The 26,318-nt window shown below is 49.0% G+C and overlaps 1 protein-coding gene across 1 annotated transcript in view; it reads right to left on the bottom strand.

Moving 5' to 3' along the window:
• The window catches only part of ksr2 (kinase suppressor of ras 2), an 815,194-nt gene that overhangs the window by 182,514 nt on the left and 606,362 nt on the right, over positions 1-26,318 (bottom strand). Inside the window, exon 14 of the mRNA XM_072496823.1 lies at positions 22,047-22,098. Coding sequence (XP_072352924.1) covers positions 22,047-22,098 — 52 coding nt within the window. The remainder of the gene's footprint in view (positions 1-22,046; positions 22,099-26,318) is intronic.

The following is a 26,318-nucleotide window of genomic DNA, read 5'->3' as shown; positions in this document are numbered from 1 at the left end:
CCCCTCCGCCGGGTCTGCCACGTATAGTAGCAAATCGTCCGCATACAAAGATACCCGGTGCTTTTCTCCTCCCCTAAGTACTCCCCTCCACTTCTTGGAACCCCTCAACGCTATCGCCAGGGGCTCAATCGCCAGTGCAAACAATAATGGGGACAGAGGCATCCCTGCCTTGTCCCTCTATGGAGCCGAAAATATGCAGATCCCCGTCCATTCGTGACCACGCTCGCCATTGGGGCTCTATACAACAGCTGCACCCATCTAACATACCCCTCTCCAAAACCAAATCTCCTCAACACCTCCCACAAATAATCCCACTCCACTCTATCAAATGCTTTCTCGGCATCCATCGCCACTACTATCTCCGTTTCCCCCTCTGGTGGGGCCATCATCATTACCCCTAACAGCCTCCGTATATTCGTGTTCAGCTGTCTCCCCTTCACAAACCCAGTTTGGTCCTCGTGGACCACCCCCGGGACACATTCCTCTATTCTCATTGCCATTACCTTGGCCAGGATCTTGGCATCTACATTTAGGAGGGAAATAGGTCTATAGGACCCGCATTATAGCGGGTCCTTTTCCTTCTTTTAGAGAAGCGATATCGTTGCTTCAGACATAGTCGGGGGCAGTTGTCCCCTTTCCTTTGCCTCATTAAAGGTCCTCGTCAATACCGGGGCGAGCAAGTCCACATATTTTCTAAAGAATTCGACTGGTAATCCATCCGGTCCCGGGGCCTTTCCCGCCTGCATGCTCCTAATTCCTTTCACCACTTCTTCTACCTCGATCTGTGCTCCCAGTCCCACCCTTTCCTGCTCTTCCACCTTGGGAAATTCCAGCCGATCCAAGGAGCCCATCATTCTCTCCCTCCCATCCGGGGGTTGGGCTTCATACAATTTTTTATAAAATGTCTTGAACACTCCATTCACTCTCTCCGCTCCTCGCTCCATCTCTCCTTCCTCATCCCTCACTCCCCCTATTTCCCTCGCTGCTCCCCTTTTCCTCAATTGGTGTGCCAGCAACCTGCTCGCCTTCTCCCCATATTCGTACTGTACACCCTGTGCCTTCCTCCATTGCGCCTCTGCAGTGCCCGTAGTCAGCAAGTCAAATTCTACATGTAGCCTTTGCCTTTCCCTGTACAGTCCCTCCTCCGGTGCTTCCGCATATTGTCTGTCCACCCTCAAAAGTTCTTGCAGCAACCGCTCCCGTTCCTTACTCTCCTGCTTCCCTTTATGTGCCCTTATTGATATCAGCTCCCCTCTAACCACCGTCTTCAACGCCTCCCAGACCACTCCCACCTGGACCTCCCCATTATCATTGAGTTCCAAGTACTTTTCAATGCACCCCCTCACCCTTAGACACACCCCCTCATCTGCCATTAGTCCCATGTCCATTCTCCAGGGTGGGCGCCCTCCTGTTTCCTCCCCTATCTCCACGTCTACCCAGTGTGGAGCGTGATCCGAAATGGCTATAGCCGTATACTCCGTTCCCCTCACCTTCGGGATCAACGCCCTTCCCAGCACAAAAAAGTCTATTCGCGAGTAGACTTTATGGACATAGGAGAAAAACGAGAACTCCTTACTCCTAGGTCTGCTAAATCTCCATGGGTCTACACCTCCCATCTGCTCTATAAAATCTTTAAGTACCTTGGCTGCTGCCGGCCTCCTTCCAGTCCTGGACTTCGACCTATCCAGCCCTGGTTCCAACACCGTATTAAAATCTCCCCCCATTATCAGCTTTCCATCTCTAGGTCCGGAATGCGTCCTAGCATCCGCCTCATAAAATTGGCATCATCCCAGTTCGGGGCATATACGTTTACCAAAACCACCGTCTCCCCCTGTAGTTTGCCACTCACCATCACGTATCTGCCCCCGTTATCCGCCACTATAGTCTTTGCCTCGAACATTACCCGCTTCCCCACTAATATAGCCACCCCCCTGTTTTTCGCATCTAGCCCCGAATGGAACACCTGCCCCACCCATCCTTTGCGTAGCCTAACCTGGTCTATCAGTTTCAGGTGCGTTTCCTGTAACATAACCACATCTGCCTTAAGTTTCTTAATGTGTGCGAGTACCCGTGCCCTCTTTATCGGCCCGTTCAGCCCTCTCACGTTCCACGTGATCAGCCGGGTTGGGGGGCTTCCTACCCCCCCCCCCCCCCCCCCACCACCCCCCCCTTGTTGATTAGCCATCACCTTTTTCCAGCTCCTCACCCGGTTCCCACGCAGCTGTATCTCCCCCAGGCGGTGCCCCCCCGCCCATCCCCTCCCATACCAGCTCCCCCCTCTCCCCAGCAGCAGCAACCCAGTAATTCCCCCCTCCCACCCCCCCCCCCGCTAGACCCCCCGCTAGCGTAATTACTCCCCCCATGTTGCTCCCAGAGGTCAGCAAACTCTGGCCGACCTCGGCTTCCCCCCGTAACCTCGGTTCGCACCGTGCGACGCCCCCTCCTTCCTGCTTCTCTATTCCCGCCATGATTATCATAGCGCGGGAACCAAGCCCGCGCTTCTCCCTTGGCCCCGCCCCCAATGGCCAACGCCCCATCTCCTCCACCTCTCCCCATCACCACCTGTGGGAGAGAGAAAAGTTACCACATCGCAGGATTAGTACATAAAACTCCTCTTTCCCCCCTTTTTAACCCCCCTCTTTGCCCCCCACATTCGCCCCACCACTTTGTTCAAACGTTCTTTTTAATAACCCGCTCATTCCAGTTTTTCTTCCACAATAAAAGTCCACGCTTCATCCGCCGTCTCAAAGTACTGGTGCCTCCCTCGATATGTGACCCACAGTCTTGCCGGTTGCAGCATTCCAAATTTTATCTTCTTTTTATGAAGCACCGCCTTGGCCCGATTAAAGCTCGCCCTCCTTCTCGCCACCTCCGCACTCCAGTCTTGATAAACGCGGATCACCGCGTTCTCCCATTTACTGCTCCGAGTTTTCTTTGCCCATCTAAGGACCATTTCTCTATCCTTAAAACGGAGGAATCTCACCACTATGGCTCTGGGAATTTCTCCTGCTCTCGGCCCTCGCGCCATCACTCGGTATGCTCCCTCCACCTCCAACGGACCCGCCGGGGCCTCCGCTCCCATTAACGAGTGCAGCATCGTGCTCACATATGCCCCGACGTCCGCTCCCTCCACACCTTCAGGAAGACCAAGAATCCTCAGGTTGTTCTCCAGTGCCTCCAACCTTTCCACACATCGTTTCTGATGTGGCTCATGCGTCTCCGTCTTCACCACCAGGCCCTGTATGTCGTCCTCATTCTCGGCTGCCTTTGCCTTCACGACCCGAAGCTCCCGCTCCTGGGTCTTTTGTTCCTCCTTTAGCCCTTCGATCGCCTGTAGTATCGGGGCCAACAGCTCTTTCTTCATTTCCTTTTTGAGCTCTTCCACACAGCATTTCAAGAACTCTTGTTGTTCAGGGCCCCATGTTAAACTGCCACCTTCCGACGCCATCTTGGTTTTTGCTTGCCTTCCTTGCCGCTGTTCTAAAGGATCCACTGCAATCCGGCCACTTTCTCCTCCTTTTTTCATCCATATCCAGGGGGGATTCCCTTTTGGTTTACCGCACAGTGTTTTTAGCCGTCAAAATTGCCGTTGGGGCTCCTATCAAGAGCCCAAAAGTCCGTTTCACCGGGAGCTGCCGAAACGTGCGACTCAGCTGGTCATCGCCGCACCCGGAAGTCCACTGGCTCAAATCTAAGGTTCCATCGAATCGGCATTTCTCTTGACCCTGCCCCCAACCCAAAGTGCTGGCGAAACTGCCTCCAAATTCTCAATGAAGCTATTACTACCGGACTCCCTGAGTTCTCCCCAAGGCCATTGGGAGCAGCGCTGTTGCTAGCGCCTTCAATCCCGACCCCCTACACAAACTCTCCTCAATTCTGACTGATTGGGAGTCAACCCCTCTGACCCAGCTCCGTACCTTCTCCACATTCGCCGCCCAGTAATAACACATCAGGCTCGGAAGACACAAACCCTCTGCCTGCCTTCCTCTCTGAAGTAGCACCTTTCTAATTCCGGTGAATTCCTTTATATGGGCGGATAGGGCACCGGGAATTTGTAGGATGTACCTCCAGAGGGACCAGCACTTGGGGGGGGTCAAGCAGTACCCAATTTCCTCATGTATTACTCGGCGGCCAACTTGGAGAAGGTGTTGGGGTGGTACAAAGAATCGGACACCATGTGGGGGAGGATGGAGGCAGGTTTTTGTAAAGGGTCGAGGTTCTGGGCCCTAGTAATGACGCCACTCCCATTCTCCTCAATGAGATAGACTTCAAACCTCCACCTTGGAGATATGGAAGCAGCTTAGTCAACTTTACAAGCTGTGCAGATTTGGATTTGACTTTTAAGGCATGACAATGGGCTAGAGTGCTTTAGAGACCTGTTTATAGATGGAGGTTCGCCACTTGTGAGGCGTTCTTGGCAAAATTCCTACTATCAGGATGACACCTATTTCGATATTTTCCCTGAGGGCCACAGCATTCCCTGTTGGAAACAATCTTGGCCGGAATTCTCTGAAATCCCAGCCAAGTGTTGACGCCGGCGTCAAAACCGGTGCGAGCGACGCCGGCGTCAATGGGACTCCAGGCCCAGTCATTCTCCCGTCCTCGGAGGCTAGAACAGCGCCGGAGTGCTGTGCGCTGCTCCGGTGCCAAAAGCCAGCCCGTCACGGGTCCGCGCATGCGCACCACGGCCGTCTCCGCACCGGCCCGTGGGCAACATGGTGGAGCCCTACAGAGGCCCGGCGTGGAGGAACACAGTCCCCCCCCCGGGATTAGTGCGCCTGCCGATCAGCAGCCCCCGATCGCGGGCATGGCCACCGTGGAGGCGCCCCCCACCCGGAGTTGGCTCCCCCCCCCCACCAGGATGGTCCCCACAGCCAGAATGCCGAGGTCCAGCTGGGAAGGACCATACGCAGACAACGCCGGCGGGACTCGGCGCAACTCGGCCCGTCGAGTACGCAGAATCGCCCCGGGGGCCACTTTCAATGGCCCCCAAACTGCGCACCGGCTTCCGCGATTGCCGTCGATTCTCCGGTCGCTGGAGAATCGGCGGGCCGACGTCATAGTGGCGTGGCGGCGCTGACTCGGAGAATCTCGGCCCTTATGTTTGGCAAGGACTGGGGGGGGGAATCTCAAACATCTATGAGCAGACCATCTCACTGCAATTTTCGTTGCTTGCTTGGGTGAAGGTGAAATGGGAGGAGGAAAATTAGGGGAAAACAGCAGCAGCCAGAGCAGTGGCACCACGGCTGGCTCTGATGTTCAGAAGGGAGGGTCAAAGCGCAGAAGAGTAATAGTTATAGGGGACTCTATAGTCAGGGGAACAGATAGGCGCTTCTGTGGACGTGAAAGAGACTCCAGGATGGTATGTTGCCTCCCTGGTGCCAGGGTCCAGGATGTCTCCGAACGGGTAGAGGGAATCCTGAAGGGGGAGGGCAAACAGGTAGAGGTCGTTGTACATATTGGTACTAACGACATAGGCAGGAAGAGGCATGAGGTCCTGCAGCAGGAGTTCAGGGAGCTAGGCAGAAAGTTAAAAGACAGGACCTCGAGGGTTGTAATCTCGGGATTACTCCCTGTGCCACGTGCCAGTGAGGCTAGAAATAGGAAGATAGAGCAGACAAACACGTGGCTAAACAGCTGGTGTAGGAGGGAGGGTTTCGGTTATCTGGACCACTGGGAGCTCTTCCGGGGCAGGTGTGACCTGTATAAGATGGACGGGTTGCATCTAAACCGGAGAGGCATAAATATCCTGGCCGCGAGATTTGCTAGTGTCACACGGGAGGGTTTAAACTAGTATGGCAGGGGGGTGGGCACGGGAGCAATAGGTCAGAAGGTGAGAGCGTTGAGGGAGAACTAGGGAATATGGACAGTGTGGCTCTGAGGCAGAGCAGACGGGGAGAAGTTGCTGAACACAGCGGGTCTGGTGGCCTGAAGTGCATATGTTTTAATGCAAGGAGCATTACGGGTAAGGCAGATGAACTTAGAGCTTGGATTAGTACTTGGAACTATGATGTTGTTGCCATTACAGAGACCTGGTTGAGGGAAGGGCAGGATTGGCAGCTAAACGTTCCAGGATTTAGATGTTTCAGGCGGGATAGAGGGGGATGTAAAAGGGGAGGCGGAGTTGCGCTACTTGTTCAGGAGAGTATCACAGCTATACAGCGAGAGGACACCTCAGAGGGCAGTGAGGCTATATGGGTAGAGATCAGGAATAAGAAGGGTGCAGTCACAATGTTGGGGGTATACTACAGGCCTCCCAACAGCCAGCGGGAGATAGAGGAGCAGATAGGTAGACAGATTTTGGAAAAGAGTAAAAACAACAGGGTTGTGGTGATGGGAGACTTCAACTTCCCCAATATTGACTGGGACTCACTTAGTGCCAGGGGCTTAGACGGGGCAGAGTTTGTAAGGAGCATCCAGGAGGGCTTCTTAAAACAATATGTAAACAGTCCAACTAGGGAAGAGGCGGTACTGGACCTGGTATTGGGGAATGAGCCCGGCCAGGTGGTAGATGTTTCAGTAGGGGAGCATTTCGGTAACAGTGACCACAATTCAGTAAGTTTTAAAGTACTGGTGGACAAGGATAAGAGTGGTCCGAGGATGAATGTGCTAAATTGGGGGAAGGCTAATTATAACAATATTAGGCGGGAACTGAAGAGCATAGATTGGGGGCGGATGTTTGAGGGCAAATCAACATCTGACATGTGGGAGGCTTTCAAGTGTCAGTTGATAGGAATACAGGACAGGCATGTTCCTGTGAGGAAGAAAGACAAATACGGCAATTTTCGGGAACCTTGGATGACGAATGATATTGTAGGCCTCGTCAAAAAGAAAAAGGAGGCATTTGTCAGGGCTAAAAGGCTGGGAACAGACGAAGCCTGTGTGGCATATAAGGAAAGTAGGAAGGAACTTAAGCAGGGAGTCAGGAGGGCTAGAAGGGGTCATGAAAAGTCATTGGCAAATAGGGTTAAGGAAAATCCCAAGGCTTTTTACACTTACATAAAAAGCAAGAGGGTAGCCAGGGAAAGGGTTGGCCCACTGAAGGATAGGCAAGGGAATCTATGTGTGGAGCCAGAGGAAATGGGCGAGGTACTAAATGAATACTTTGCATCAGTATTCACCAAAGAGAAGGAATTGGTAGATGTTGAGTCTGGAGAAGGGGGTGTAGATAGCCTGGGTCACATTGTGATCCAAAAAGACGAGGTGTTGGGTGTCTTAAAAAATATTAAGGTAGATAAGTCCCCAGGGCCGGATGGGATCTACCCCAGAATACTGAAGGAGGCTGGAGAGGAAATTGCTGAGGCCTTGACAGAAATCTTTGGATCCTCGCTGTCTTCAGGGGATGTCCCGGAGGACTGGAGAATAGCCAATGTTGTTCCTCTGTTTAAGAAGGGTGGCAGGGATAATCCCGGGAACTACAGGCCGGTGAGCCTTACTTCAGTGGTAGGGAAATTACTGGAGAGAATTCTTCGAGACAGGATCTACTCCCATTTGGAAGCAAATGGACGTATTAGTGAGAGGCAGCACGGTTTTGTGAAGGGGAGGTCGTGTCTCACTAACTTGATCGAGTTTTTCGAGGAGGTCACTAAGATGATTGATGCAGGTAGGGCAGTAGATGTTGTCTATATGGACTTCAGTAAGGCCTTTGACAAGGTCCCTCATGGTAGACTAGTACAAAAGGTGAAGTCACACGGGATCAGGGGTGAACTGGCAAGGTGGATACAGAACTGGCTAGGCCATAGAAGGCAGAGGGTAGCAATGGAGGGATGCTTTTCTAATTGGAGGGCTGTGACCAGTGGTGTTCCACAGGGATCAGTGCTGGGACCTTTGCTCTTTGTAGTATATATAAATGATTTGGAGGAAAATGTAACTGGTCTGATTAGTAAGTTTGCAGACGACACAAAGGTTGGTGGAATTGCGGATAGCGATGAGGACTGTCTGAGGATACAGCAGGATTTAGATTGTCTGGAGACTTGGGCGGAGAGATGGCAGATGGAGTTTAACCTGGACAAATGTGAGGTAATGCATTTTGGAAGGGCTAATGCAGGTAGGGAATATACAGTGAATGGTAGAACCCTCAAGAGTATTGAAAGTCAAAGAGATCTAGGAGTACAGGTCCACAGATCACTGAAAGGGGCTACACAGGTGGAGAAGGTAGTCAAGAAGGCATACGGCATGCTTGCCTTCATTGGCCGGGGCATTGAGTATAAGAATTGGCAAGTCATGTTGCAGCTGTATAGAACCTTAGTTAGGCCACACTTGGAGTATAGTGTTCAATTCTGGTCGCCACACTACCAGAAGGATGTGGAGGCTTTAGAGAGGGTGCAGAAGAGATTTACCAGAATGTTGCCTGGTATGGAGGGCATAAGCTATGAGGAGCGATTGAATAAACTCGGTTTGTTCTCACTGGAACGAAGGAGGTTGAGGGGCGACCTGATAGAGGTATACAAAATTATGAGGGGCATAGACAGAGTGGATAGTCAGAGGCTTTTCCCCAGGGTAGAGGGGTCAATTACTAGGGGGCATAGGTTTAAGGTGAGAGGGGCAAAGTTTAGAGTAGATGTACGAGGCAAGTTTTTTACGCAGAGGGTAGTGGGTGCCTGGAACTCACTACCGGAGGAGGTAGTGGAGGCAGGGACGATAGGGACATTTAAGGGGCATCTTGACAAATATATGAATAGGATGGGAATAGAAGGATACGGACCCAGGAAGTGTAGAAGATTGTAGTTTAGTCGGGCAGTATGGTCGGCACGGGCTTGGAGGGCCGAAGGGCCTGTTCCTGTGCTGTACATTTCTTTGTTCTTTGTTCTTTGAGTTGAGACCAATCTTAGATAAGATGTGGAATGAGGCCCTTTGTAGGGTACATTCACCTCATCCTGCGCGCGGCTCAGCCTCATCCAACTCAAAGTGGTTCATAGAGCTCATCTAACCAAACGTAGGAGGAGTGGGTTCTTTGATGAAGTGGAGGACAGATGCTGTTGGGCACCCGCCAACCATGCACACATGTTCTGGTCGTGTCCAAAGACGGTGAGCTTTTAGGCCTCCTTCTTTAACACCATTTTAGCAGTTCGTAACATTGATCTGGAGCCTTGTCCGTTGGTGGCCATTTTGGGGGTATCGGACTCAGTGGGCTGCGGACCAGAGTGAAGGCGGATGCACTTGCCTTTGCCTGCCTGATAGCCCAAAGTTGAGTTCTGCTGGGATGGGGAGCGACCACTCCACCTTGTGCCTTGGCCTCGTTGGATGAACTTATGGACTTTCTATACCTGGAAAAGGTCAAGTACACTGTCAGGGGTGTACACTGTCAGGGGTTCAGTAGAGGGATTGTACCTGAGGTGGTAGCCATTTATCTCACATTGCAAAGAGTTAATTACCATCAGCTGTTGCGGGGTGGGGGGGGGGGGGGGGGGCGAGGTAGGCTTTATGGGTGAGGTTAGGGGGATACAGGGGGGATTTGGATGGAGCTTTTGTTGTGTATTTTTCTATATCTCTGATTTTCTGTGTTGTTAACATGAAAATTGTACCATGTTTGAACAATTTTCGCAGTTGTGTTGTAGTTCAGTTTGTGTTTGTTAAACATAAAACCTTCATTAAAATTTTTTTTGAAAAAAAGGGCTTTTTTGGCGTTCCACTTGGAACATCATTAGCCCAGTTAAATCTGCAATAAAGGCCTTCTTCATAACTCTAAGAGTCTTTCAGCGTGATTCAATTAAGTGGGAACAAAGTCCCATAGTGAGCGCGTTTAGCCACTTGTTTCCCGGCACTCACCACGCTGAGAAAAACATGGCTATACAATGCTACTCGCATTAAATAAGGGGCCTCAGCAGGGATCACGTGGCCGAGACTACACATAGCCCTGCTTTCTACATCGAGGATGTAGCCAGATCTCCAAAATCACCGATGCAACCCCCCCAACCCCTCCCAAGCCCCAATCCACTATGGGAGGTTCCCTGTTCCTCCCCAACACCTGCGCAGGGCAGCCCAGGCCTTATCACACCCACCACGAATCCGCTATGGGATGGCTAGTGATCCAGCCCACCACTGCAATGCTCTTGATATAATCTCCACAACTCAACCCGCCGTCAGAAACCGGAATTTCGGCTCCTGCATAATTCAGTCACCTTGCCCGCCACCTTTCCCCTTCTTACAAGCTCCATAAAATACTGATACTTCAGACTGACTTCAGGAATCTACCCATGATATGCAAACCTCCATCTGTAGCCAACATTTAAAGACAAGAAAGATTTGCTGATATCCGTTTCCTTGATAAATGCATACCAGAGCAAGGGAATCTAGAATTCTGGGGCCCGATCTAATGGTCATGTCACACTCGACTCGTGATGAGACATGGGCAGTAAATCTCGCGAGAGGCCTCTCGTGAGGTTTCTTTTTTAAAAAAATATTTTTATTCTTTTTTACATTTTCATCCAAATTTACAGCCACCAACAAACAATTGAAGTGTTGGGTACTCTGCTACACAGATGAACCAACACGGTTGCGAATGGTACATCGCAGTTTTATTTCAAACATCTATTTACACTGGTAAACTGTTTACTGAGGTTCGATCATGACCCTTGATTCTGTGGATCTATTCCTAATTCTATCTTGTAGTGGCACTCAGCACATGGTGGATGTCTGAGTGGCTTGTACTGAGCTCTGTGCCCTGAGCCGTCTCCTGCTCGAGTGCCCAGGAAGTGTTGTGTTCCCTGTTTTGTACTGTTTATGCTCGACTGTGATTGGCTGTCGTGTTGTGTGTGTTGATTGGTCCGTTGATCTGTCCATCAGCATGTATGTATGTATGTGCTATGATGTTTACCTGAATATCATGACATCGCCCCTTTGTTACAAGAACATGTGTCTACGTGGCCATAAATAGAGATGTGTATTGAGTGTAGCTAAATGTGTGTGTGTGCAATATTTACAGCATGTACATGGGGCTAAACTATATATAAGGGGCGATGTCGGGTGCGACATAACAACGAGGTTGTACCATAAACAAAGAACGGGGAAATGTTGAACGACAAAACAAATCTGTAACGATAAGATCAGAAACATATTAACACCGTGGTAGTATGAGTTCAATGTACAAGCAGTCTCATAAGTCCAGTCTAGTAGGTGGGCGACGAATTTGGGTTGACCGTTAGGGTGGCACACCATTCATCACCCGGATTGTTCGTGATTGATCGTAGAAATGGTACAGCAGTTATCATGGGGGATTTTAATCTACATGTCGATTGGTTTAACCAGGTCGGTCAAGGCAGCCTTGAGGAGGAGTTTATAGAATGTATCCGCGATAGTTTCCTAGAACAGTATGTAATGGAACCTACGAGGGAACAAGCGGTCCTAGATCTGGTCCTGTGTAATGAGGATTGATTCAGGATCTCATAGTTAGGGATCCTCTCGGAAGGAGCGATCACAATATGGTGGAATTTAAAATACAGATGGAGGGTGAGAAGGTAAAATCAAGCACTAGTGTTTTGTGCTTAAACAAAGGAGATTACAATGGGATGAGAGAAGAACTAGCTAAGGTAGACTGGGAGCAAAGACTTTATGGTGAAACAGTTGAGGAACAGCGGAGAACCTTCCAAGAGATTTTTCACAGTGCTCAGCAAAGGTTTATACCAACAAAAAGAAAGGACGGTAAAAAAAGGGAAAATCGACCATGGATATCTAAGGAAATAAGGGAGAGTATCAAATTGAAGGAAAAAACATACAAAGTAGCAAAGATCAGTGGGAGACTAGAGGACTGGGAAATCTTTAGGGGGAAACAGAAAGCTACTAAAAAAGCTATAAAGAGCAAGATAGATTATGAGAGTAAACTTGCTCAGAATATTGGTCCTTTAGAGGATGAGAAGGGAGATTTAATAATGGGAGATGAAGAAATGGCCGAGGAACTGAACAGGTTTTTTGGTCCTTTAGAGGATGAGAAGGGAGATTTAATAATGGGAGATGAAGAAATGGCTGAGGAACTGAACAGGTTTTTTGGGTCGGTCTTCACAGTGGAAGACACAAATAACATGCCAGTGACTGATGGAAATGAGGCTATGACAGGTGAGGACCTTGAGAGGATTGTTATCACCAAGGAGGTAGTGGTGGGCAAGCTAATGGGGCTAAAGGTAGACAAGTCTCCTGGACCTGATAGAATGCATCCCAGAGTGCTAAAAGAGATGGCTAGGGAAATTGCAAATGCACTAGTGATAATTTACCAAAATTCACTAGACTCTGGGGTGGTCCCGGCAGATTGGAAATTAGCAAACGTGACACCACTGTTTGAAAAAGGAGGTAGGCAGAAAGCGGGTAATTATAGGCCAGTGAGCTTAACTTCGGTAGTAGGGAAGATGCTGGAATCTATCATCAAGGAAGAAATAGCGAGGCATCTGGATGGAAATTGTCCCATTGGGCAGATGCAGCATGGCTTCATAAAGGGAAGGTCATGCCTAACTAATTTAGTGGAATTTTTTGAGGACATTAACAGTGCGGTAGATAACGGGGAGCCAATGGATGTGGTATTTCTGGATTTCCAGAAAGCCTTTGACAAGGTGCCACACAAAAGGTTGCTGCATAAGATAAAGATGCATGGCATTAAGGGGAAAGTAGGAGCATGGATAGAGGATTGGTTAATTAATAGAAAGCAAAGAGTGGGGATTAATGGGTGTTTCTCTGGTTGACAATCAGTAGCTAGTGGTGTCCCTCAGGGATCAGTGTTGGGGCCACAACTGTTCACAATTTACATAGATGATTTGGAGTTGGGGACCAAGGGCAATGTGTCCAAGTTTGCAGACGACACTAAGGTAAGTGGTAAAGCAAAAAGTGCAGAGGATACTGGAAGTCTGCAGAGGGATTTGGATAGGCTAAGTGAATGGGCTAGGGTCTGGCAGATGGAATACAATGTTGACAAATGTGAGGTTATCCATTTTGGTAGGAATAACAGCAAAAGGGATTATTTAAATGATAAAATATTAAAACATGCTGCTGTGCAGAGAGACCTGGGTGTGCTAGTGCATTAGTCGCAAAAAGTTGGTTTACAGGTGCAACAGGTGATTAAGAAGGCAAATGGAATTTTATCCTTCATTGCTAGAGGGATGGAGTTTAAGACTAAGGAGGTTATGCTGCAATTGTATAAGGTGTTAGTGAGGCCACACCTGGAGTATTGTGTTCAGTTTTGGTCTCCTTACTTGAGAAAGGACATACTGGCACTGAGGGTGTGCAGAGGAGATTCACTAGGTTAATCCCAGAGCTGAAGGGGTTGGATTACGAGGAGAGGTTGAGTAGACTGGGACTGTACTCGTTGGAATTTAGAATGGTGAGGGGCGATCTTATAGAAACATATAAGATTATGAAGGGAATAGATAGCATAGATGCGGGCAGGTTGTTTCCACTGGCGGGTGAAAGCAGAACTAGGGGGCATAGTCTCAAAATAAGGGGAAGTAGATTTAGGACTGAGTTTAGGAGGAACTTCGTCACCCAAAGGGTTGTGAATCTATGGAATTCCTTGCGCAGTGAAGCAGTAGAGGCTCCTTCATTAAATGTTTTTAAGATAAAGATAGATAGTTTTTTGAAGAATAAAGGGATTAAGGGTTATGGTGTTCGGGCCAGAAAGTGGAGCTGAGTCCACACAAGATCAGCCATGATCTCATTGAATGGTGGAGCAGGCTCGAGGGGCCAGATGGCCTACTCCTGCCCATAGTTCTTATGTTAACTTGCACCGGCTGGTGGGTCTTGGCTGGAGACATTCGATTCCCATCAATGACCGCAACACGGAAGGCGTCCCGGTCGTCTGTGTCACTGGTCTGGATATCTTCTGGGCACGACCCGTAATAAGGATGCTGAATGGTCCGCACGTCCCTGCGAGGTTGTCGGAGTTGGGGAACACTGACAGGTTGAACTGCTCGACAGCAAGCAACATAGTGGCCCACCTTGCCACAGCGGAGGCATTGTCGGTTTCTTGCGGGCCATTGCCGCTTTAAATGTGCGGCTCCACAGTTGCCGCACATCGTGACGTCATGGCGTTCGTTGCGCCACTGTGCATGCGCAGTTCGGTCTTGCATCGAGCGCACCTGCGCATCACGTCCCTCAGTGTTGCCGTAGTTTTTGGCGCGCACAAGCGCGAAATGGCCGCCCTCATCCGGGCCGGGAGGGACTCGATCGCCTGGACGCATTCAGCCTTGTAGGGCGCCTGCCTCACCGATCCGGCCGCGTAGGACCCCTGCCGCACCGATTCGGCCACCTGAAATTGGGCATAGCGGCTGGTGCGTTTTTGTGCAGGACACAGGCTTCGATTGCGGAGGCTAAGGTGAGGCCTTTTATTTTTAAGAGCTGCTGGTGTAGGGTGCCCGAGGTGACCCCAAAAACGTTCTGGTCCCAATCGTGGAATCGGAGGTGGTGTCGTAACCGCAGGACTGCGCGTGGATGCGGAGATGCGTAAGGAATGACTGTAAGGGCTCAACCTTACCTTGCAGGCGCTGCTGGAAGAGATACCTCTCGAAGCTCTCGTTGACCTCGACGTTGAAGTGTTGGTCGAGCTTATGAAGGACCGTCTTGAATTTGGTCTTGTTCTCGCCTTCTGCGAACACCAGGCAGTTGTAGACATGGATGGCGTGCTGACCTGCCATGGTGAGGAGGATGGCGATCTTTCTGTTGTCTGAAGCGCTCTCCTTTTCGTTGGCTTCCAGAAAGAGCTGGAAGCGCTGTTTGAACAGCTTCCAATTAATGCTGAGGTTTCCAGCGACTTGTAGCGGCTGCGGTGTGTTGACGGTGTCCATGGCGCAGGATGGCAGATTCCGGAGGATTTGTAGGTAGGTACCAAAGTCACTCCTGGTACTATGAAGTGTTGGGTGCTCTGCTACACAGACGAACCAACACGGTTGCGAAAGGTACAATGCAGTTTTATTTCAAACATCTATTTACACTGGTAAACTGTTTACTGAGGTTCGATCATGACCCTTGATTCTGTGGACCTATTCCTAATTCTATCTTGTAGGTGGATGTCTGAGTGGCTTGTAATGAGCTCTGTGCCATGAGCCGTCTCCTGCTCGAGTGCACAGGAAGTGTTGTGTTCCCTGTTTTGTACTGTGTATGCTCTTGCCTGTGATTGGCTGTCGTGTTGTGTGTGTTGATTGGTCCGTTGATCTGTCCATCAGTATGTATGTATGTGTGTGCTATGATGTTTACCTGAATATCATGACAACAATCAACGGTAACAAATACAATGCCAATCCCTGGCCAATAATTCCTCCCTCCCACCAACCCCCAAACAACTCTCAACATTTTAACTACAAACATCAATTAAAAGGATTCAGGAATCCACCATTCTCCCATACATAGTTGCCAACAACAGTCCAAACCCCCCCCCCCCCCACCCCAACTACCTCTCCCTAATATTCGATTACATCCAATTCTTGAAAGTGCATAATAAACAAAGCCCATGAATTGTAAAACCCTTCCATCCTTTCCCTCAACTCAAACTCCACCTTCACGAGTGTTAGAAACTCCCCCGCTATGCCAGATTTACCTGGCTTGCAATGCCTCGCGAGACCTAGCAGGATCTTAGGCACACTTAAATATGTTTCCGTCAGAGCTAACCAGCCCCCGGGATATATCGGCCTCGCCAAAGAGACCCCAGCCACGTGCCGTTTAATACTGGTCTCCACAAACGGGGACCAAGCGGAATGGCACTTCGGGAGTTCTCCCAGGTGATCAGAGACTCCCAAAGTGGTTGGTCTCTGGGCAGCATGCCACCCTGGCACTGCTGATGCCATCTGGACACCTGGGTCCCAGCCTGGCACAGGGTTCCCAGGTGGCACTGCCAGGCTGGATGGGGCATTGACATGGTGCCAGGCTGGCAGTGCCCAGGTGGAATTTTGTCTGCGCTGGGGATTGGACACGGGGGTGCCCTGCTCTTATAGGATGGGGTCTGGGGGTGGGAGGGGATCTGGAGGACCCCTCAACAGGTAATTTGGGGGGCGGGCTGTCCGGAGGTCGCATTAGTGGAACTCTTCAGTGAAGGAAATTAAAGTAAGTGCGGCCTCGGCGGGGCCTTCCTGCCGAGGCCTGAAAAAATAACAAGAGTCCCGTTGATAGTCAGGTCAACGGGACTTTTTTCTGTTAAATCGCGCTCCTTATCTAATACATCTTTTTAAAAAAATTTAGAGTATCCAATTTTTTTCCAATTAAGGGGCAATTTAGCGTGGCCAATCCACCTTCCCTGCACATCTTTGGGTTGTGGGGCGAAACCCTCGCAAACACAGGGAGAATATGCAAACTCCATACGGACAGTGACCCAGAGCCGGGATCGAACCTGGGACCTCAGCGCCGTCAGGCAGCAGTGCTACCCACTGTGCCGCCGTGCTGCCTTATTTAAAACATCTTCATATGTTTTTCCCGGATGTGGAGATGCTGGCGTTGGACTGGGGTGAGCACAGTAAGAAGTCTTACAACACCAGGTTAAAGTCCAACAGGTTTGTTTCGAATCACTAGCTTTCGGAGCACAGCTCCTTCCTTGATTCACCTGAGGAAGGAACTGTGCTCCGAAAGCTAGTGATTCAAAACAAACCTGTTGGACTTTAACCTGGTGTTGGAAGACTTCTTACTGTATTTTTTTCCCATTTAGGTTCTGCATTTGTGAAAATATGACCTTTTGGCCACCTCTTTTATGATCGTTTTAATTTTGATTTGGTATTGAACGAAATGAAATGAAAATCGCTTATTGTCACAAGTAGGCTTCAAATGAAGTTACTGTGAAAAGCCCCTAGTCGCCACATTCCAGCGCCTGTTCGGGGAGGCTGATACGGGAATTGACTGCTGGCCTGCCTTGGTCTGCTTTCAAAGCCAACGATTTAGCCCTGTGCTAAACAGCTCCATTGTGTTGTGTAGTGGCAGCAAGGAATACATAAACATTTTAGTATGAAATCCTTAGACAGCTTTGTCAATGAAAATGTAAACCTGTTTATTTTAATGCAAAAATGGGTGTGAAATGGGTTCACAATTACACTAAAAGAGCAGACAGACAAGTTTCACACAAATATGTTAACATACCCTTCCCAGTGTGTGTTTACTGACCATGAAAGGCAGCACATTCCAAAGCCATCCTTCACTCCCAAAAGCATTTATGCATTGTTGCTTTACCTGTTGACTTCTCATTTATTGTACTTTCACACAAATATGCTCAATTTAGGGAATGCAGTTCTTGTGAAGCTGTTAATGTTTCTGCACAGAGGACACTGTGTGCTGGGTGAATCATCAGTGGCCAGCACAGTCAACCTGTTAACTCAGTGGTACCTCATGTCGCATGCTTGAAAACAGACTTTCTGCATTAGTGCTGTGTGCTCATTTTCTTGCTGTCCCAATCAAGCAGTCATTCTTGATAATAAAAGATTTCTGATTTTCACAGTGGAAAATGAGGGGCCAGCACACTAATGGAATTAGCCCAGTATTGGGCTACTGATTCTCAGCGTGCTTGAAGGCAGGGGACCAACAATTGTGGCAATCTAATTTAATACCCGGCAAGTAGTTTTCTGATCTGGTGAGAGTTCATCATATAAATCAGAGCAAATTTACAAATACAGCGCAAAACTTAGATTTTCTATAAAACTTCAAGGAAAATAGTGGATGTCTTGCAGTGTTGCTCATTGACAATCTTAGACCAAGGGCACGGTTCCGATGTTTTGCTGTTTGAACAGGGAAATCTAGGTAATTGTTGCTATTTACAATCTGTTAAAGTTATTAATAGCACCATGGCAACTCCTTGTTAAATTTTAGTACATGGAACGATGGCTAGCTTTCTGTTTATAAGATTATCTTGCATCTTAACAGTGTGTTACATTGTGAACATCACATACTGGATGTAACAAATGAGCACACAACCTTTGAAAACATATTTCAGATGTTCCACGGCATTGCAAATTGAAGATCCAGTTGCTTCATGCCAATGAAATCTTATCAACCAACTGCGATGGTAGAGGAGATAAGTGTCTGTAATGATATATATAATCTAAGGAGAGTAAATGGTTAACAAGGTGATGTTCATGTACATCAACACTAGATGGCAACATCATTCATTGAGTAGCCTTATAAAAGGCTGCGTCTCTAAGCATTCTGGGCAAAGCAGTGGGAGAAGGATAGTGTGAGGTTGAGTTAGAGTGTAGGTTGTATTAGTGAGAGATAATTAATTACTGTAACATAGATTCAATACTATTATTTTGTTAGCTGTTACTCAGTAGAGTGTACGAACCATTTCAAGTAGTGTAAAATAAACTAGCTTTGGTTTAAACATATAGCTTTATGTTCTTTGTAAACACTACGACTTTGGCTATCTTGGAGAACTATACAAGGAACCTAACAGTGTCAGTTGTAAACAATGTTTTACTCACACACCTAGACGTAGCCTATATTATTGCTCACAATACCTTGAATGGTGACTTTTCCCGGCTCTCTGGCGATGGGCTGCGAGACAGCAGGGTTGGCAAAAAATGACTGGGAACGGTGTTGGGGACCTGATGTCACCTTGCTGTCATGGCATATTACCAGTGGTTAGAAGGTGGGCAGCTTGGACAATGCCAATTAAGGGCCACCTCCAGCCTCCATGGGTATTTTCTGTGGGGTGATGAGTGATTGAAACCTGGTGACCTCCCACTGGTTTCCTTTAGGTGGAGGCATTCTTCATTTACAGGTATTCCATGGCCCATGGTGGGAATGGCTGTCCTTACAAGCTGCTGAGACTCAGTGAGCAACTCCCTGCTCACCCCCCCCCCCCCCCCCCCCCCCCCAACCCAACCCAACTTACCTGTCTCTCTTCAAGGGCCCCTGGCTCTCAGGCACCCTCTGCCTGGTGCTGCAGCTTCAGCAATGAACACCAGTAGTAGTAGTGCTGTTGAGGCTGTTAAACTGCCAGCCCTCTGATGGGACTGGCATCTTCAAGGAATAGATTGCTACCTTAATTACATGGCAGCTCCGGCAGTGGCATCTTCAATAGCCACTGGTGGCAACATATCGTCCCAGGTCCCATAGCTGGCCAAAGGGAGGTCAATTCCTGATTTCAGTCTTAATGGTGCCACTTACCCTTTAATAACAAAATGCAGCCCCATGTGATGCTGAAAAAGGCTAGAAAAAAACTAATAGGATTGTAGTTTTAGTCTCACTACGGTGCCGCCTGGTATGAGGAAATAAAAATATGAAGAAACATTTGGGAAATTAGGTCTTTGTTTTGTTAGAGCAATGCAATGATATAATGGACCATAATTTCCTGGTTCCTCCCCAATGCCGCATTTAGGGGGTACCCCAATGATGCGCTGGGAATCCCTCTAGGAGGTTTCCACGAAAGGGTTTCATAGTATTTACAGTGCAGAAGGAGGCCATTCGGCCCATCGAGTCTGCACCGGCTCTTTGAAAGAGCACCATACCCAAGCCCACTCCTCCACCCTATCCCCATAACCCAGTAACCCCACCCAACACTAAGGGCAATTTAGCATGGCCAATCCACCTAACCTGCACATCTTTGGACTGTGGGAGGAAACCGGAGCACCCGGAGGAAACCCACGCACACACGGGGAGAACGTGCAGGCTCCGTACAGACAGTGACCGAGGCCAGGAATCGAACCTGGGACCCTGGAGCTGTGAAGCAATTGTGCTAACCACCATGCTACTGTGCTGCCCTTTTCACCCAGGTTTACCCAGCAATTGCCCAGAAGTGCTAACTTACTCTGGACAATTAAGCTTGACTGGGAACCACCTGACAGAAGCAATTTAAACGGCGCTCCCCCACTCCGTGTTTAAGTTTTTGGGTTACTGTAGAGTAAAGGAGACAAGAGTTCTGCTTCTCCACAAAAACACCTTTATTCCTTTGATCCAACTTCACACACAAATCTCACCAACAAATAGTGCCACCTGTAACCCCTTTATATATCAGTGACTTCTATTGAATAATTGATATCAAATTAGTATTTAATTGGAAAGTCTGTTAACCCATTCCTGAGTTCAACCAGACATCATCCACCACGCCCTCTCCCGGTCTGAACTGCCCTCTCCTGGACTGATCCCCCACTCCAGTCCAACCCAACCCAAACCCCTCCAGTCCTGGATTGACATCTGCCCCCCCCCCCCCACCCTTCTCCAGTCCGAGCGAACCCCACCCCGTCCAGTCTGCTGCTCATGTCTCACCCTGCCTGAGTGAGGAAGGTTGGGCAAGACAGGCACTTTGCAATTACAACGTGATTGAGTCCGCCAAAGATTGCCTCTCGGAAGAAGTTCCGGGCCAATATATGTTTTCTAAATTAATAAAGGTTAGGACAAAGCCTATCAATGAAGACAGTCTTCAGGAGCTGAGGGGGTAAAGATGTGGGTTAGTAGGTACAAATAAAGAGGGATTTTTTTCTTTAAATACAAAAAGTTGTAGAATTAATTTCCAGACTTACTAGTTATTGGTTGGGACAGTAACTATGCCAATGCTTATGGTTATTTGGACAGGTTGGTTAAAGGAAGAAAATGTCTCTGAGCCAAGAAATAGAGAAAAAAAATACCCGGAATAACTTTTTCCGACAGTCGATTGTGAAGTGAGACAGGAAATGACGCACATGCTTCATGATGCCAACTAATTTTCCATTTCTTTCTGATAGCGTTGACATCTGCTGAAATATGCTTCCACAGTGATGGCAGCCCTCCAGTATCTCAATCAGGTGGAAGTTTTCATGTGTAAGTATGAGACAGTGAGTACTGGCAAGATACTCAATTGTGAGGAGGTGGCAAGAGGGCAGCACAGCCAAGCTTGACGGTATTCTCATCCAGTACCCAGAACGTGTGCATTTTCCAGCAAGATTCACAGGATTGTTGATTTTTATTATCCCCAGCGAACAAAATAAAAGCTCAGAACACGCAGTTCTGAATAATTCAAATAGATAGCTTTCATCACAATCATCTGAGGTTTGGGTTTCCATGCCCACATTTGTGAATAGTATAATTAGGCAGCCATTCCCTTTCCTTGTCCATCATTGTAGTCCTTGGGCAAACCAGTGGCTTCAGGTACAAAACCTCCAATGGTTCATTGCACTGAAACTTGCACAGAGGTTAGAACTGGGGTAGAAATTATTCTTCACCATACAAAACATGTAATACTGCATTGACTTTAATGAGATTGAATATCAGGTACTGCCAAGAAAACGGTTCCGGGTGAAGCATCAGCAGACAATGTGCCAATGACCGGCCTTTGGGCAGAGCACAATGAAGGAAATAGGATAGCACAATTGCTTCACAGCTCCGGGGTATCAGGTTCGATTCCGGCTTGGGTCACTGTCTGTGCGGAGTCTGCACATCCTCCCCGTGTGTGCGTGGGTTTCCTCCGGGTGCTCCGGTTTCCTCCCACAGTCCAAAGATGTGCAGGTTAGGTGAATTGGCTATGATAAATTGCCCTTAGTGTCCAAAATTGCCCTTAGTGTTGGGTGGGGTTACTGGGTTATGGGGATAGGGTAGAGGTGTTGACCTTGGGTAGGGTGCTCTTTCCAAGAGCAGGAGCAGACTCGATGGGCCGAATGGCCTCCTTCTGCACTGTAAATTCTATGATAATCTATGATAATCAGGTAGGAGTTCAACTGAGATGTACTAATGAGCTAATACAACGTAGACCAAGAATCAGAACTGGGACCTTTCTAATCATGCATGGTTTAGCTTCCCGCCTGATTTATTTATTAATTAAACCACTGAGGAAGCAGCAGGTCAGCGTAGCTCATTTTAATTAAATTTAACGTAGCCGCAGTTTATTTATACAAGAGCAAAATGTAATTTCCTTTCCATCGACATTTAAACAGTTCAACTAAGAACCAAGAACCTACAATTGCTTCTTTCCAATCACTATCATTAAAGGATGTTGGGGTTACCTTACTGCTGATCAGTAAATCTAGGCTAAGCTTCCTAAATTTATTGAGTCTATTGGTTCTCATTCCCAAATTAAATCTCTTATAAATTGATTTATTCTTCAGTTGCCTTGCTGCTTTAATTTCATTGATAAAGACATTAGCTTCAAGAGGTCAGTTAATCATTTTTAATTACAATCAACTTACCTCTGAAGTCGGCTCATTCACTTCCACTCTAAGTGCGGGAGTTCCTTCACTTCTGAAAAAAAACCAGACCATTATGTTTAGGGCAGCCTGATAAGTTCGAAGATAGCCCATGCAAACAAAAAAATACTGAAACAGCAAATTCTAGTCTCTACAATGGGCACTGATTATGCAGGGATAGATTTGACCAAGTACACAAGATCCTTAAATGACAGGAGAGCACGTTGCTTCATACAATTTCCAATCATTAATTTTAATGAATAGGAAGTTGCCTGGGGCTTCCTTGCCTGAACTTCCAGCACACATTCTCAGTGCATGAAACTCTTTGTGTAATTGGCCAGGTGCTTCCCGGCAGCTGCTTTGGCGAGATTGTGAATTTAATGGCACTTGGGGTCGAAAATTAGCCCCCACAAGTTTGACACCATTACTGGCTGCCTCGCCACCTGATTCACCAGATACGCACCTCAGCAGCTCTCCACTAACTAGGGGGAGCTGCTTTTAAATGTCCCTCACAACTCACTCCCAGCCAGCACACAAACGTGGCACTATGCAGACCTGCTCCCCGCTTTGGCGATGCCAACCTGGCCAGGCTTCTGGACCCTGTGTGTGGGAGATGGTACATCTTGACCCCCAAGATGGAGGCCCAGCAGCAGGGCCGCGATGCTGCCTGGCAGGCAGTCGCAGCAGCTGTCAGTTTTGGTAGCGTGACCAGGGGGGGCCGCAGTACAGTGCAGGAGGAAGACCATCGACCTCCACCGAGCCACATGGGTAAGTTAACACCACCCTCCTGGCATCAGATCTCCAACACTCCCACACCAAATCACCTCGCACTACCACCCACATCCGATCATTGCACTTGTGCCCCAGAACACCATGGCACCCACCAGCACAACCCCTCCCTGTCCAGGTGTGGTGCCACACATACCACCTGCCACAGACCCACCCCCCCGGCCCCATGCCCCAAGCCAGCAGCTCACAATGCCCTCTTCGTCCCTGCAAGAGAAGTTATCCCATAATGGGCATGAAAGGCCCCATACGGGCGGCAGACCTCCAGATCTCAGCGGCCTCACCCACTACAAGGAGCAGGCCCTGGAGATCGTCGGGCTGCACAAGGAGACAGCAGTCACTGACAGCGAGATTGGCCTGCACCACAGAGGTGAGGAACCACCTCCCCTTCACTCAGGTGGCCTGCCTCAAGTGAGTTGTTCATGTCAGACAAAATGATCCTTCCTTCACACTGACCACATGTCACTTCTCTTGCAGGATCTCTTCCTGATGGGTCCGGCCATCCGGTGTTTCTCCCCACCCTCTGCCATCACGTAGGAGAGCTCCGAGGAGACCACCATCGAGGCGTCACAGTAATCATCCCCACCTTCCACCTTGGTGGGCAACAAAAGTGGACACAATCTGGGGCACAATCTGGTGAGCACCACACAGTTGCTAATGCACATCAAGTGGAAGCAGGAACATCCAAGGCAGTCAGAGGTCTGCTGGATCTCAGGACTCAGCTGAATCAGGGTCAAATGCTGCACATCTGGGCTTGGTTATCCCGAAGCTGATGCAGATGCTAGGGCATGGCTGTGAGATTCAGGAGGGGAATGTCAGCGACACTCCAGCGGATCCATAGCTGACTGGAGAACTCCCAAGGGCTACGGCCATGGGAAATGGCGTCGGCAATGCGTGGCATTGAGGCCATCGCTGCTAGGGTGGGGAACGCAGAGGAATGCATCGAGCCTGATGTCAGCACCATGAGTGGTGGGGTCCAAGGCTTTGCTCAGTCAGTGACGGCCATGGCTGAGGGCCTCGACCACATGTCCTGATCCCTGGGGGACATGTGCCTGATGCAGGTGGACCTTGCTGAGGTGCTGTAGAGTATTTCCCAGTCGTTGGAGCCATGTCCCAGTCACAAGTGGACTTGCCGGGGTGCTGCAGAGCATGTCCCAGTCTCGGTTCGGCATTGCCGGGCTGCTGAGCAGCATTTCCCAGACGCAAGTGGACATTAGTGCAGAGCGTGGCCCGTTCACACAGGGCCATCGCTGAGGGCATCGGCATCATGGTGCAGACAATGGGGAGCCGCCAGGGCTGGCAGAGCCAGATGACGCAGGAGCCTCTGGAGCTCAATACAGCTGCCCCTCCATCCCAAGGTGAACCCCAGGACCCTACGAGCACCGATCGGAAGGAGGGAGGGCTGGGGGTCGACCCGGAACTGCCCTACAGGGAGACGATGGCGTTCACCAGCTCTCCTGAGTCCTTCCCTCCTGACACCGGCATGTCCTGGGGTAAGCGGGCGGAATAGTGGGACACAGCAAAGCATATGCCACCGCCAAAGAGCTCGGGGAACTCCGGCCCCAAGGCCTTCAGAGGATGCCCACCTGGGGCTTCAAACACCACATGGTGTAAGCAGCAGGTTGCCTTCACCTCTGATGTGCATCCTGGGGTCACACCTAGACATAATGGCAGCGTACGGAAGGCCAAGAAGATTGAGGATCACTGAGAAGGCACTATAGGGGAGGGGGGCAGCGCCATCACTAGAAAGGGGCAGTTAGGGTTGTGATTGTATGGGCAGCACGGTGGCGCAGTGGTTAGTGTTTTGTTATGTTTCCTTTGTAACATAAGCGGCTTCCTTGTGTTGCATTTGTCAAAGGAAGGTCCAGACGTGTAGATAACTTCAACACATTTATTTACACTATGTACACTTTTATAACTTGAGTTCGACAGTACTGCTAATCCTATTATAGCTACCTAAACTGACTGACCAGCTGCTGTCTTCCACGTGTGGGTGTAATATTGAATCAACCCTGTGCCTCTCCTCATTGACTGTCTCCACTGGCCAAAAGGGGAGATCATGTGTGTGGTGTCCTTTATATATGGGTTGGTGTAATGCCCCCCTGTGGTCGTGTCACCTCCTTGTGTATCGTGAATGTCCATTGGTCGCCTCCTATCTAACTTATCTATTGGTTGGGTGTGTGTGTGTGTGATGTTTCTGGTGCTCCCTCTAGTGCCTGGCTAGCTTACATGTATTTACAGTGATGCACATCACCACATCCTCCCTTTTTTATATGTTCATAATTTCTGTACACTTTAAGAAAAACTGAACAAAGAACAGGTAGATAAGGTAAGGTATATACAAGTCATGGGAACGGTGATTAAACAATAAGTCCAAATCATTCATGTGAGTCCATAAACCATCAATTATCATGGTCAAATGTCTCTCTTGGTTATGAATGCCATCAACATTTCCAAGCCACAGGAACCAAGAAGTGGTCAAATCACTTCGCTGTCTGATTTGGAGTCTTTTTTTTAAATGTTTGTGGTGGTGCTGTGGGATGGCATTTTGTGGCTCATAGGTCGTTGACATTGAAGAGGTACCATTCGAGGTCATGGATGTCCCATATGTTGAAGTTGGATAAGACTGTGCATACTGGTTCTGGCCACATGCTGTGCTGGAAGGGTGATTCTGCTGAGAAGCGTTGAAGCATGTCGATTTGGAGACAGAATTGCTGCTCGCATCAATGTCTGGTGATGGTGTGAAACTAGAACCTTGCATGTGACAGGAATATGCTGTCCGGCCAGGCTGGGGTGCAGCAAATCCTGGGCTGTAACTAAGGCATCCAGTCTGTAGTGCAGATTGTGCTTGCGGTAGTCCTCCTTCGGTCTTGATTCCATTAGTGGGCAATCCGTAGTGCTGGCCTGTTTGAGAATATGCTGCATAGACTGCTGGCTGCTGCATGCTTGAATACTGGGTTTGTCCAGCATGAGCTGCCATTGGCTGCACTGTCGGTGTGGAACAAATGTGTGGACATAGCTGTGGTGAAAATTGGTGTATTCCTCCTGGACTGTGGCCGCTGCTTTTTACTGCTGACCCAGTGTGATTGTTACGTGATCCATCTCCTGTCGTTGTGGCATCTGCTGTCACCCTGAGCGTGCCATCACTGAGGTTGCGGCACTGCCTGTCTGGAGTAAAGTCTGGCTTACGTGAATCAGAGTCGGCGTTTGGTTGCTCCCCATCTGGAGTCTGGTCTGTTTTTTGTTGATGCTCCCCGTCCGGAGTCTTAGCAGGTTCACTGGAGTCAGCTGAGATTTCTTGAAGCTGTACGTCTGGAGTCGGAACATGCAGGAATGCATTGACTAGTGGAGAGGTTCGAGCATTTGGGGGTGGAAGTAGTGTAGTGTCACCGGAGTCACCAGTGGTCCCACAGTGATCGTCGAGTGCCTCTGTACACACGAGCTGAGGTCTGTCACTTTGTACCTCTTGCATGGGAAGTGGGATGTTGT

Source organism: Scyliorhinus torazame, chromosome 1 (assembly GCF_047496885.1).
Source record: "Scyliorhinus torazame isolate Kashiwa2021f chromosome 1, sScyTor2.1, whole genome shotgun sequence".
Classification (NCBI taxonomy): Eukaryota; Metazoa; Chordata; class Chondrichthyes; order Carcharhiniformes; family Scyliorhinidae; genus Scyliorhinus; species Scyliorhinus torazame.
The sequence above is the reverse complement of the archived record's forward strand: the minus strand, read 5'-3'. Positions and strand labels throughout refer to the sequence as shown.